Source organism: Aulostomus chinensis, chromosome 22 (assembly GCF_037954235.1).
Source record: "Aulostomus chinensis isolate RoL2024-O1b breed Wild chromosome 22, RoL_Achi_v1.0, whole genome shotgun sequence".
Lineage (NCBI taxonomy): Eukaryota > Metazoa > Chordata > Actinopteri > Syngnathiformes > Aulostomidae > Aulostomus > Aulostomus chinensis.
Genome location: NC_141341.1, coordinates 14,318,480 through 14,333,228, shown reverse-complemented (window position 1 = coordinate 14,333,228; position 14,749 = coordinate 14,318,480). Strand labels below are relative to the sequence as shown.

The 14,749-nt window shown below is 44.0% G+C and overlaps 1 protein-coding gene and 1 long non-coding RNA gene across 6 annotated transcripts in view; both read left to right on the top strand.

The window, feature by feature from the left end:
• Nucleotides 1-3,058: 3,058 nt before the first annotated feature.
• LOC147240926 (uncharacterized) lies at nt 3,059-8,713 on the top strand. 5 transcript variants are annotated; one of them, XR_015111201.1, is made up of 11 exons: nt 3,059-3,171; nt 3,984-4,152; nt 4,259-4,380; nt 4,495-4,556; nt 5,950-6,153; nt 6,248-6,332; nt 6,866-7,014; nt 7,119-7,284; nt 7,366-7,606; nt 7,705-7,832; nt 8,298-8,713. It is a non-coding gene; the product is annotated as an uncharacterized LOC147240926 (long non-coding RNA). The 5 variants fall into 5 exon arrangements; XR_015111198.1 differs by having other exon boundaries at nt 6,863-7,014; XR_015111199.1 differs by having other exon boundaries at nt 3,104-3,171; nt 3,981-4,152; nt 6,863-7,014.
• A 1,620-nt stretch (nt 8,714-10,333) lies between these two features.
• Nucleotides 10,334-14,749, top strand: part of LOC147240925 (inactive phospholipase C-like protein 2) — a 28,748-nt gene continuing 24,332 nt past the window's right edge. Inside the window, exon 1 of the mRNA XM_086194388.1 lies at nt 10,334-10,731. Within this exon, the coding sequence (XP_086050514.1) occupies nt 10,489-10,731 (243 nt within the window). The 5' untranslated portion in view covers nt 10,334-10,488. The remainder of the gene's footprint in view (nt 10,732-14,749) is intronic.

Below are 14,749 nucleotides of genomic sequence, written 5' to 3'. Positions count from 1 at the left end.
CTTATCTTCAGTCATTAGTTTGCGAAGTTAATGACCAGCTCTACCCACGCTGCAGGCCGCTGGTTGCTAGCCGCCTACCATATCTAAAGGACCTTTCTCCAATTCAGCTATGATGGCCGATTAAAGGGCAACAACACACGTTTGTTTGACACTTGACATCTGTAGTTCTATAGACCACCAGCAGAGGGCGTTGGTGGGCGGTGACGCACTCAGGTCGCATCAACCCATCAACCGAACCTTGCACTCTAATGAAATATAAAACGATGATGATTCCAACTTTAAAAAGTATTCGCAAAGTCTAGTGGTCATGGTACTGTAGCCATGTCCACACTGGAAATTTATACAGAGTCTGTCAGACATGAATGGAGATTAATTTCTTTTCAAAGTGCTCAACTAAGTGCAATGGCGATGTCTCAACACTATTGCAGCGAGTAAGACAGTCCATCCATCCATCCACTGTCTTCCGCTTATTTCTGTTAAGGGTTCGCAGGGGGCCTGGAGCCAATCCCAGCAGCTACAGGCGAGAGGCGGGGTTCACCCTGGACAGGTCACCAGTCCATCACAGGGCCAACACATAGAGACAGACAACCATTCACACTCACAGTCACACCTACAGTCAATTTAGAGTATCAGTCAGCCTCGTCCTCTCTTGATGTCTTTGGACTGTGGGAGGAAGCTGGAGTACCAGAGAGAACCCACACAGGAACAGGGAGAACATGGAGACTCCACACAGAAAGATCCTGTGATGGAGCCAGGACTCGAACCCGGAACCTTCTTGTTGTGAACCGACAGTGCTGACCACCGTGCCGCCCCAAGTAAGACAGTAGTTTATGCTAAATCTTTTGAGTGTGTCATAGTTTCATGACAACATAAAGCTGATTTTTCTGAGCTGAGCACCTTTTACACGCCCGTCAATGATGAGAGAAGTGTCTTATAAATTCCCCTCATGAAGGAGGTTCCCTCGTAGCCTCGCCCTCATCTGAACGGTGAAGTGTTGGGCATCTCAAGAGCGTAAGAGGACATCAATAGAAAGACCAGAGCCAGCCCTCAGTGCTGCAACCTTACCAGCACCTCAACATGTGAAGGACATTCAGAAACTGGTAAACTGATTATTTCCAAAAACGTCCTGAGATTTGTAGCATGGTGAATATTTTCAAGAGTGATGTCAATGTATTGCAGTAACATCTACCAATGCGGAGAACCATCTGTAACATCCCAACATTAAAGAGCAGCACTGGGAGATGTGTAGCTGCATTCGTGTTATCTTACTCAGATTCGTCGCCAGAATTAAGCTTCACTTTGTGAAAACGTCGGACTAAAAACTGATGTGAATGATAATGATGTCTGTCTACAGGCCGGACGTCAACAACTCACTGTCCAGCATGATGAATTTGGAACTCTCTAAGTCTGCTAACAAGTAAGACACTTGTGTTACAGCATGAAATATATGTAAAAAAAAAAAAAAAAATTCAAGCCTATTTTTTTTAACTATTTCTCATTTATTTGGAGATTATTCAACCCAACAAGAACATCATGAATCTTTATATTATCTTTACAAATGCGTTGAAAGACATTGGATCATCAATCAGTTACGGAGCGCAACAGAAACTCCAGGTTTCAGTAAGAGAAACACACACATACAGCATTTACAGTCACACGCTGGATTTAAAATAGTAACCATGCAAAAAGTTAACCAAACGTTTGAACATCGTCCGCATTATGATATCTATGCTAAAGCTTGACATGAACTTGTATGCTTGATCATTTATCATAGCTTTTTAAGATGGTGGACAACTTCCAACTGCTACAGACACAGACCACGGGAAGCTCCCTGTTTATTAAGCCAGTGGAGATGGAATGTGAGGTAGGAAACTGTGAGAGGGCGACCTAGAGTGACCTTTGCAGAAAGAATGGAACCAGAATCTCAATCCCACTTCCAGAATACAATTATACAGCCTTTAAATTAAACACACCTGGATTCTTAAGACTATTATTATTGCTATTTTATCTTTACTTCTGCTTCTGAAAGGTGCTGAGTATGCAGGATGTAGAATATGTCAGACTCATACTGTGTTTTAACTTTTCTTTTTGGTTCATTTTGGCTCAGGTGAAGGAGACACACATGACCAGACCAGCCCAGCTTGTTGCAAAGGCTGAAAGAGTCCAGTAAGGTTGTGGACTATATCCAGTGGGGCTCTAAACACTGGCCTGGAATGGAAGAGGCTCAGTTTTCCTAAACAATACTGAGGACTGATCCAGTCACAGCACTGTGGGATTTTTTTAGTCAATTTAAGTGTATCACAGTTCTCACTGTATAATCGGACACAGCTACAAAATGACATATCCAAAATTCTACTTTGCTGCTCTGAAATAGTGGCTGCAAGTGGAACCACAGCATAGCTTCCTGCGTCAGCTGCTGTGTTCGAACAGAAAAGGAGAACTGATTACCTGACCGTAACATTAGTTGGTGATAACTGAGCTAACTGGGAAGTAGCAGGGTTCCGTTTTAGGGTTAATAAATGTTGCTGTGTCGCACAAGTGAAAAGATGTGATATGTACATCTTTTTATCTTAACACTTTGCCATATTTGGTCATTTCAACTCTGTTGTAAATGTATGTAATCATGTGATAAAGGTAGGGTATGGTGGAGAAATGGCTGCTTCAGGTGGAGAGCGTCATGCTGAAGAGAGTCCAACATCTCAGTGTGCTGATAAATGATTGAGAACTACATAAGATTATGTATGTTGTTTTATTGGGACTGGGGGGGGCAACAACATGTCCCGGCAAGTTTTAGCTCTTTACTGTTAGTTTTTTTCCAGCAGTTCTGCCGAGGAAGGAGTCAGTATTGCAGTGGGCTTATGTGGTCATCCGATCGTTTTCTGATTGCATCCATATCTTTGGGTTCTTCTTTCTATCTCTGGTGCAGAGATGATGGTGTAAACATGAGCTTCTGTGGCTGTGCTTATTTGATGCATTTTGTGCTCCTGTACACCTGAAAAGGAAAGTTAGTATTTCCTGTGGCAGCAGGTGGTTGGCCGTGAGGTCACATCCTGCCCATCTTCCTTGCCAGCCAAGCTGATTGATAATGGAACACAGGTGGGAGATGTGAGAGTCACGCGTAGAGGCCGTATCACACACAGACACAGTAGAATTACCTGCTGATGGACTGAGGTCAGTGCTGTTTGTCTTAGACCACATATTCAGCTTGAAGCTAATTGTGACCGATGGCTAACAACAATAGCAAAACTGCCAGGAAACATCCATTTAATAGCTGTCTGTTAGTGTGTTCTTGCTTATTTGTGAGTCTTTATTCAGCCTTTTGGGGGGTAGTTTTGCTGTTGTTTTCTTGCTGTAGCTGTTGTTAGCAGATAGCTTCAAGCTAACTATATTTGCTGCCTGTTTCTGATTGCTGGAATCAAAAAGCAGTGATGCAGTGATTAAAAAAAATATTTGTGTGTTTAAGATACCTCCAGTGTTACTGATTACTTAAATGGCAAACTGCACTTCATGGCTGAAGTATTGCTTTAAAAAAAATAAAATCCATTGCTTTCTAAATTAGAACCCAGGCCACATGGATAACTGGCAAGTCAGCACAAGGCAGAGATGCTTATTTATGTTTCCTGTCTAATTGGCTGGATTTTGTTACACTTGCAAAACTCCCATAATTACCTTTTGTAGGTCTCATCTGAAAATTGAGACATTTATCTGATTTGTTTTTTTTCTGTCACATCGCACTGTTTACTGTAATATAATCATTAGATGGAGCAACCTTATCTTTTTTTCCTGCCGAAATAAAAAGTTAAATGTATGACGCTATCATGTGTCGACTATACATACTCGTTACTGTATTTAATTGTATCCATTGATCTTTTCGAAACGTATTCTGCTGAGTGGGCTTTTCAGAATTACCGCTCATTTAAATCACACATTCCTGTCCTGACACTGTGGCCCAGAAGATGACCTAGCATGTGTGCTTGTAGCAGCTGTCCTCCCAGGCCTGCTAGGACTACGGTACGCGAGCCGTGAAGTCGGTGCTAACTCCAGCAGGGACTCTGATTCTGAGGCACCCCGAGGAGGATGAGAGCAGACTGCTGCTGAGAGCGCTACTGGATATCGACATGATCAAGTTCCTCCCACGGGGTGTCCCACTGTGTGAAGAGATGTCTCTTCTTACAAAGTCAACGTTTGTGTGGCCGTCTCTATTTTTGCACCAGTTTCTCATCATCCAATTTTCTTATTCTGATGCTGCTCATCGCAGATTTATTCCCCCGAAGCGCAGCGTCCCATCCAGATCATGAGCTCCTCCTCTTGGCAGTTCATCACAACATTGCTGAGTTCAGCCTTCAGCCTGTAGAATGATTCATTGGCAAAATCATTGAGGTATGAAAGGTTAGGCTTGATTCTGTTTGAGATGGACACATTTAGTGTCTAGTTGTAAAAGTTAATCTAAGCAAGTGTACGAGATGATGTCAGAGCTCCTTGGTGTCTTGACAGTCAGAGAAACTGCTGGAGGAGAACCGTCTGCCTATAAAGTTCTGGCTGAGTCCTTTACAAAGGTGTGTGTTAATTTTGGATTTTTTTAAAATTCCTTTCCTCATATTTTTGTTGCAATAATCCCCACTAAACCATTAGAAAACAATATTTTTAACTTGACTGAGGAATCTGCTGTGAATTACTGCATCATCGACCCCTTGGCTGTCTGCCATGATTGATCTGATGGGGACAGTTCATCATCTTTGATGGACCCATCGATGCTGTCTGGATTGAAAACATGAATACTGTGCTCTGACAATAAGAAGGTACTGGCTATTTTTCCAGACCTTAGTAATTGTCATGTTTTTGAGTCAAAAACATCTCACACGCTTCGTTGTCGCTTCAATCTCTGAGTGAAGAGCTCCTCTGGATGAGTCTGATCTTTGAGCCTGCTGACCTGGAGCAAACCTCTCCGGCTGGTATCCAGGACAGAAGCTGAACCAGCATCTGTGGCTTATTCTGAATATAAGGCATTCATTTTGTGAGCTGTATGATTTGTTGTCGGCCGGTCTTTGGCTGTATTATCTCCAGTCTAAAGTTGTGGTATGATCTATGTGGAGCCTCATCTACTGAGCTGGAAGCCTCCCAGAGACTCCCACATGAACACTTCGCTGGAAAGCCTGAGTGAGGAAGGAGAAGAAGAAGAGGAAGAACTGTTGAGGTCGCAAACAAGATGCATTTCTGCTGCATTAATTAAATCTTTGAGGTATTATCCATGCCTTTCATCAGCTCATCTCCCCCCCCCCCCAATAGTTAAAAGGGCTTTTTGACCTTTGTTGATGTGGAATGTGGCTTTGTGATCCAAGCATCTCACTTCCACTTTGCCAGCAGTCTCATGAAGCATTGCACGTCCCTCATAGTTCTGTGAGAACAACGTGTAATGAGTCATCGTGGATTTTTTTTTTTTAATAGTGAACGTGCTTACTAAGTCTTCGAACTCAGATGAATCGTTCAATCAGGAATAGGCGACAAAGACGAATGCTTCAGCAAGCATAAAACTATTTGGTGGCCAGGCCTGTTCCTACATGTAGCTTTATGGGCTCTCGAGCGGCGCCGTAGATGGCAACAGTCCTCAGAAGTTTGCCGTCTTTTATCACGGCGTGGACAAAGACCGTCCGTGGCCGAAGTGTATCACGTGTACCCTGAGGGGTTAAACATTTTCACAGTAACATTGCGCACATTTTTATTACATTTTTCACATACTAATCCATCGTGATTACTTGCAAGTACTGTCCCTACTACTTTCAATAGTAGACCCTGGAACGTATGGGCAGATTTAATCACGAGAGAAGAGAACCTGATCCCAGCTGACATCAACGCAAGTTATGTTGATGCTGCTAAAGATGCAACTAAGAATGTGCATGAACTCTGTTTTCTACCTCTGAAGTTCTTTCTATCTATCTTTTCCACCACCAGGTCTCAGACGTCATCGTCCTCACCATGGAGACGGCCCGTCGGCTTTTCTTCCTACGTACCTGCCCGGCGCATGAAGTACCCACGCTGTTTGTTGGGCCCACTGGCACAGGCAAACCTGTCATTAGCAAAAGCTTGTTGGTGCCTCAGGAGAAGTACATCCCAAACTTCATGTCCAAGTTGGACTGAAGAAGAAAGGGGACATATGTAATTATTTTATTCCTCTTTTACCACTTTAACATTCAATTTTTTTATAATTTATAGCCCGGGAAGTGGGGTTGGACGGTAATTTCTGTTTCAGTTTTTGTGTGCGTTTGATTTATGTCCGTCCTGCGTGTCTGACCTGAACACACCAGCGAAAGAAGTCCACAGTGCACAACTCCCAGGTGAGCTGCTGGGGATTGACTGGTGGCGGGAATAGGGATACTTCAGGTATTGTTGTCTTTCATGTGTTAATCTTAAAATACCACATTATTTGATAGTAAAATACTATACTTTTGTGTTGGAATATGCATCTCGTCACGTTTACCAGCCATCTTAGGATGGAGACAAACCAATCCACCCGTGGATCCGCATGGTCTTGCGTGTTTTCTATGATCAGCTCGTTGACAAGTACAAGGAGACATTCATCGTCAGAGGATTTCTTCTTTGCGTTAAAAAAAAGGGTATTGCAGAAATACCTAAGATCATGAAAGACAAAGAACCACAAAAGGAACTGTTGTTGTAGAAGTTCATGGGTTCCCATGGTTTCAGCTGTGAGATCATTTTCCTCCTTGGATAGCTTTGTTTGCAGGAATGTGCTCTGTTAATGTGACTCTTTTGGTGCGACACAGCACTTGGAGTCCATAGAACATGCTCCTCAACGACGGACGTATGTGGGACATTGTAATTACCTGAGAATATTTTTTTATTTCAGCAGCCATGATTCCCATTGGTGATGCATTTAGAAACCGTTTAAGGATTCTCCCCTCCCTCAGCTGCTGCACCACTGACTGGTTCCACACATGCCCTAGAGATGGTGGCTCACATGTTCTTAGATGATGAAACTGAGAGTGACATCAGACTGAGGTAAATGACAAAAACAGGATTAATTGTTCAAGCCTTATTGGATGTGCACAGGATTGGTTCATCTACCTAAATGTTGTTCATGCTCGTTCCACTCTGACTGCAAGGTGGATGACATATGCAAGACCTTCCAAGCAAGAGTCAGGGATGTGTGAGACTCATGAGACACGGCGACGTCACTCCCACCTCCTACCTGGAACTCATCCTCACCTGCGAGACTCTGCTCAGTCAAGAGGAATGAAGGGAATCCTGCAAAGAATCAATGCTTCCTTGGTCTTCAGCAACTGAAGTTTTTGTCTCTCTAACAAAAATGATGTCGCCTCTTGGGCAGCTGACCTCATGCTGTGTTTGCAGGTGTCTGCGGTGCAGGAGGAACTGACAGCCTATCGGCCAACGCCCAGACATGCCGCTGCTGAGGCCGATAAGATGCTGGCAAAGATGGAGAAGGATACCAAAGTATGCGCGGGCTAGTTTTACAGTCCAAAACGATCGATGTATAATCCTCACCAAGAATAATCGAGAGACCAATGAGCTGCTGGATGGAGTACTGCTGACTCCGCCCAGACAGACAGGAGGCGGGGCTAAGTCTCTTCAGGTTTGCATTCTTAAACAGATTTTCCTTTTACAATTTCCACCGACATGTGTTTGTCATTCAAAATATTGCACGATGACGCTCGCATGGTTCCTTTGTAGGAGGCTGTGGACGAGCTTGCAGAAGGCATCCATCTCCAAGCTGCAAACAGAATTTGATGAAAAAGCGGTGATGGAATCAGACCCAGTAATGTATGAGGAGTCTGTGAATACTCTTGTGGTAGGAACAGGTAATGGCCCACACCCCTGTTTTACCAGCTCACCCCCCACACCTTCATCATTATGTCTGCTCTGAGTGAGGCCTTAATCACGCTCATTTCCCACTTGTCACACTCGCGCCCTCACTGAGCGTAAACAGCAAAGTCGTATCCTTCCCCCAAGCCCGCAGGAAACTTATCTGCTATTCAGGCCCCAGCTCCTCGATGTAAGAGTGACCCTGACATAATGAGGGGAGACATTTTGGAAGTCAAAGTTGGAAGGGAACGCAGATTTCATAATTCAATCGCTCAACTTTGCATGACGACAGGCTCCTGGCTTCTACTTCACTCTGTCATTTCTTAATGGAGTCTCACTGAAGTACACCAGGAAGTACATCACCCCCATAGACTCAGTCGGCTCTGAGTTTGGTACAGTAGACTTCCAATTGAATCTAATATTTTTACTAATTCTCATATTCTCCTTTTTTTTTTAAACAGGTAGAAGAAGAGAGCTATATGAATGAGAAGCCAGATGTTGAGGCTTACATCGGGGTGAGGCTGGGGGGGGTTCTGGGACGGGGAGAATGTTGTCATCAGAGAGTCCCTCCCCAAGATGACTCTTTGCTCATTATCACACACACACCTGGAGAAATAGACGAGTTTAAACGTGCAGTACTTCAGGCGGGGGGAGTACAGTGGATGAAAAATACATGAAAAAATTATAGATAAATACTGATATTTCATTGCATTTACTGCTTGGTTTTAAGGGTTTTCACTTGTTTATGCTTCTTCATGATAGCACATGAATATTTAGATTCACCGCAGTGTTTTAACGTCTTACTTTATTCATCTATCCCTTAAAACCTGAGATCTGTTACTTATTTGCACAATGTGAGTAAAAGTGTTAACGTATTAATCCGTTTTGTTGCTTTATAAATAAAATCAACTGCACTACAACTGAACATGGATGGTGTCAGGATTCCTAGCTTCAGCGTCCTTTACCAGTTTTAATGGTTACAGTTGGTTTGAAATTCCGAGATGAAATGTGATATGTGTGTAAACTCATGGCTTCACCCTGCGGTGTGTTTCCGAGAGCAAACACTAGATGTCAGCAGAGACAAGTCCACGTCCCACTGTTATCTTTGCCTGATGTGATTGACAGTGGCTGTAATGACAGACATCCCAAAGACTTGATGGTAAAATACTGGCAGGATTAATATCTGCTGTACATTAGAGTGCGGAGTGACTTCCACGATGGACCGGGTTCCATTCATCACAGTGTTTCTGTGCCCCCACGGCGGTCTCCTCGCATTCTCAAGCCACTGACTCCAGATCAGAGTGATTGGTGTTTGCGTATTTATGTCAGTATTGCTTGATGTTCTCTGCAGTCAGCAGTTTCGGAGTCGACCATAAACTCCGTTCACATCTGAACTCAGCTGTGCTGCATCAATACTCAGCCCAGATTAGAGAGTATAAAAGCGCCGCCACATCAAATCTATATTATAAAATACAGCTGCTGGTGGTTTGTTATGCTAATGGATATCTTGAGACATTTTGCCCCATCCTGCATTCACTCTGTGACTGCAGAGAATGCAGGAAGAGCCAGCCACGTTTGTTTAGCTTGGAAAGATCTAAACTGTTCAGAAGCAAGCCAGTGTGTTACAGGTGCAACTTTGAACCAGCATGGAGCATTCAGGTGAACCAACTCACTTCCGTTGGTAGCCAGCAGTAAATGTTAGTTTGTTTTAAATAGAGTTCATGTCTTTGTGGATTAATGAGCAAATCCATAAGATGCACATGTCCTCACTTCAGAGTAAGGGTGCACAATGTTGGATTTTTTGGGGGGGAGAAATGCTGAGGTTTTACAACTGATTAGTTTCTATGATATTCAGCATTTTGTACACTGGAAAAAAACATTGTAAATTATTTACTGACTTAATTTTTCCCCACGTTGTTGTCTGAAAGTAAATTAAAAAAACTGCATTGATCTAAATATTGGCCTTTAGAACGATGGGCATACTTCATAAAAAAATACACCTTTGCCGATATCATCGTGAATCCCTCTGCAGAGGATATCACGTTTAGTTTTTGTTTTAAAATATACTTTTTCAAATTTTAGGACCACGAAAATTAGCACAATTGTTTGACTTCACTATGTGACAATAAATCACGCACACAGAGAGGATTTATCTGAGAGGCACCTCTGGTGACAGATGAAGACTTTATTAGTTTTTGCTGCCCACAGAAGGACATGAGGATAAAGGAGGGGAGAGAGGGGAGGGAGGAGGTTGGAGGCGACAAGTAGAATAAAAAAAATCATCATTGTTTCCTGAAAAATGAGTATGATATGATTTTTTTTTTTAAGCGAAGGCGGCTGCGGCGACAGCAGCGGTGGCGTGATGAGCGCTGGCAGGCAGCGGAGGTCTGGAAGGTGTGTCGGTCCCTGCTGTTGCTCAGCTGTTTCTCGCGCTGCCACCTCCTCCCAGTGTGTGTGTGTGTGTGTGCGAGGGAGGGAGGGAGGGAGGCGTTGAGAGAGAGAGAGAGAGAGAGAGAAGTTTCCTGTGCTCTTGGCGCACGGCCGCCGGTCGTTTCTTCACACACGATGGCACGTTTCCGTCCGTGTGCAGCCTTCTTGCACCGGAAGCCTCGCTGCTCCTTTCAAGACGACTAAAAACGCACAAGTGTCACCATGGCTGATTTTGGAGAGAACAAGCGCGCCGGTCCACCGGTTGCTGCTTGGAAAGCTGCGCCAGGAGGAACCGGAATGAGCCAGGGGGCGCACCGAGGAGAGCCGGTGTCAAACGGTAACTGCAACGCGTCCGACACCGTCAAGAAGGTGCAGAAGGAACCCAGCTGCGAGTCCCCTACGTGGGAGTGCTCGGGTTCCGATCCAGCCACTAAACCAATTCCTCGACGCAGCAGTCTGATCAAGGTAGGCCACCATTTCCCTCCGTTCGGCGGCTCGCTGTCAAATCTAAGAGGAGGGACTCGCTGTGAAAAGGTCAGAAAGTCGGATGATTAACGGCACAGGAAGGCTTGTAAGCATCTGTAGGAATGTTCGAGACCATGGAACAATAAATAAAGTCAATACAAAAACCACTAGCCACTCTGCACACCCGCACACTCATCTAACCTCCAACTCTGCAACCTGAAAATAAACCGTTCACACACCGGGACTATGCTTCCTCAGCTCCATCGCTCACCTCGGTTAATGACGCGCATCACATTTCACATGATATTAAACAAAGATCTCCGAGCTTGAAACCAGAACATCCCGCTATTGTCATAGTGCTTTGATACAAGGTTCTAGTCCAATTCCAAGACAGCAGGCGACAGACACTTATTAGCACCTCATGGGCTTGAGAGGAAGAGGAGGAGGAGGAGGAGGAACCAAGACATGAAACCACCTGCTGCAGTTTTAGATGAGAGGGAGACATATACAGTATGTGGTGCACTGTTGAATATTCCACTTTATCTGTATAAAGCTCTTCATTCTATTGGTTTTTCACGCTAAACGCATCGTCTTAATCAATGAGTCTTCATCCCGTTTTTGGCCTTTAAACATGTGGGACTTCGTGCATTGATATCTGGTTGCTGCTGGACTCCAGAGCGCCTGCCTGCAAAGACATGATTATCTCTTCATCATGTTGTGTGTGTGTGTGTGTGTGTGTGTGTGTGTGTGTGTGTTTTGATTGACTCAACATGACAGGAAACCAGCCAGTTGGCCAATTTCCTGGTACAGTTCATGTTGCAATATTGCTATTAAGTCATAAGCTATTGGTGATGACACTTCACTCTCTCCACTGGCAGTGGAATCTACACACACACACACACACACACACACACACACACACACACACACACACAAATGTTCCTTACCTCCATGCTCACACACACAAGCCTGTTCTTGTCCAGAGAGTTGCTGCCTGACACTGAGGATGTAAAAAACACTTGGTGGAGTTCTATTACTACCTGCTGGGTCAGAAATGGTATGAAGTAACTCCTGGCAGGGGCCAGGCTCTTCTTCCTGTATTAATTTACTTTTGTGTGATGTGTGGCGTTTATTGGCTCCAGAACATCACTGCGACCATGGCTACTTTTCTGTGCATCAAAGGGTGGACATGCAGGGCAGCACGGAAACGCACGTGCAGCACTGAAGCAGACATTTGCATCCAAACAGAGATGATGGATCAGTCTATGAAACGTGTGTGTGTGTGTGTGTGTGTGTGTTGCTGTTTGCTAATATGTTGCTACATCTGAAGGTAGGACACACAAGACACAATAGGAGTCTGGATAGGCAGACGAACAGGAAACATGACATTCCACACCGGTTTTAACAGGGGTCATGTATATGTCCTATATGTCCAATGTACGCTTCTGTGTGTGTGTGTTTGTTTGTTTGTTTGTTTGTGTGCATATTTGTGTTCCTGTTGACTTAATAACTATCATCGTGTTTTATCAGTATGTACTTCATACTGTCCTCCCATTTATTTTATCTCGCTCTGTGTGCGTGAACGAGAATCAGACGCCCCCTAGGAGTCTGTCTTGAGTTCAGCCGTGCAGGTTAGAGAGAGATGAACCGATAAGCCAGTGGAGGAGCTATGATGCAATACAAGCATTTAATTAATACGTTGCATACCTCGTTATCTAAAGAAGGTAATATCAAGCTTGGCTTAACCACACATGTGGATTGGCTGATGGCTCCATGGTTCCATTACATCACCTTCCACCAGGCATACAAGAAGCGTAATTCAGCTGCATTGATCTCCGTGTTTCAACCAGTAGGGGGCAGTCACAATGCATGTTTAAAGCACAATAAAAGAATTTTAATACTTTATTTGGTGGCACGGTGGTGCAGTGGTCAGCACTGTCTCCTCACAGCAAGAAGGTTCCGGGTTCTAGTCCCGGCTCCAGCACAGGATCTTTCTGTGTGGAGTCTCCATGTTCTCCCTGTTCCTGTGTGGGTTCTCTCTGGTACTCCAGCTTCCTCCACAGTCCAAAGACATCAAGAGGGGACGAGGCTGATTGATACTCTAAATTGACCGTAGGTGTGGCTGTGAGTGTGAATGGTTGTCTGTCTCTATGTGTTGGTCCTGTGATGGACTGGTGACCCATCCAGGGTGAACCCCGCCTCTCGCCCGAAGGCTGCTGGGATAGGCTCCACCCCCCATGACCCTTAACAGGATAAGAGGTAGAAAATGGATGGATGGATGGATTGGAATACTAATTTTATGCATAAATGAGTGTTCTTTAGGTTCAAGCCTTTGTCAAACAAATTCGCACAATCAAGCTCATCGTCGCCATTTAAATCTTCACTCACGTCACCTGGAGTTTTAAAATGTTGTGTATGTGATGACACAAACACCAAACTCTGTCCCTGCTAAAAGAAAATTGAGTTAATATGTGTATGACAATGACAAACAAAGACAAACTTCTAACCAAATCCCTCGCAGGTGGATTGGTAATTACAATTTCCAGCCATGTTGAGATTACTTCAATCCCAGAGGGGGGGGGGACTGGAATTACACACTGTTCCTGTAATATGATTTGGACATGAATCAATTAAAGAAACTCCACAAAAATTCCCACATACATTGTTGACTTATACTTTGCTCTCCTAATTTTGTCCAACAAACAGATAAGCATAAACAAATAAATAGATTTAAATGTATGGGAATGTTGTTGTCATAGATTAAATTCTTGTTTAAAACTCAAATGTATGCAGAGACACACACACACACACGCACAGACCTGCCTTGTAGTAAAACACACCCAGGCACATAACTGCTTTCCAGGCCCCTCTGTAGTCAAACATACACTGTAAGAGATAAAAACATGGTTGGCATGTTTATGTGTGCGTGTGTGTGTGTTTGTGAGTGAGTGTGTGAGCGAACGAACAAGTGGCACTATTTCCTCCATAAAAACCACATATCAACAAAATCTCTTTTATTAACCGAGACAAACAGGAAGTGCAATGGGTTTTTGATTTACTGTACCCCAGTGGGATTTTAAAGAGGTCCTCTCTACAGAAAAGTAATTGTCTCAGCCCATAAAGGAGACTGAAATATCTGAAGACTTACAGTTGGGCATTTTGGGAAATAAGCCTCCTTCATGCTGAGAGTTAGACGAGAAGTCAAGCATGGCGCCGTCTCAAAAGCTCAATAAATAATATTTAATGTCTTCTTTGTTTAATTCTTACAAGAAAACAAATAGAGACAGAGGAGGGGTAGCGGTTCCCTCCCCATTTCCAGTCTTTCTCCTAAGCTAAGCTAACCCTCTCCTTGCTCAGCATCCTTTTAGACATGTAAAAGAGCGGAGTAAAAATGGACACATGCAGTCCTTCAGTTTAGCGATGCAGGTTTAATACATATACAGGCAATAATACAAGTGTACTTGAGTGTGACTACCTGCCTTAAGATGTGTTACATTGAAATATATGTGTACACACGTGTGTGCATGCTTACATTTGCATATTAATGCATTTGTGTGTGTGTTTGTGTGTTTCAGCTTGTTTGTATGCATTTCAAACTGAGGGAGCGGCATTAACCAGAGGCATGAGCACACAGCTGGGGAGGCTTCGAGTCAGAGTCGCCCCGAGCACCTCCAGCAGTTCAAATCAGCATCTTTAGCCTGCATAAGCATGGCCCAATGCAGCCCAGTGATTGGTGAATTAACCGTGTGCATGCTGGAGAAAATATTGTGAGTGTGAGCTGCTCTGTGATGGAGTTGCTCCACATAAACGCCCTACATTAGTATAATATGTCCAGGCTATATGCAGGAGTCTAGAGAGACATGGGGAAAAAAGACACACGGTACGTGCATTGAAAACAGATGTGCTTCACTGAATGAATCTGCAGCTTTAGAACATGCATGTACACGTATGAACACAGAATGGAGCCATGAGTTCACATGGCGTGTGGAAACCCAGCTCCGCACTTTAAAGCTTGTAT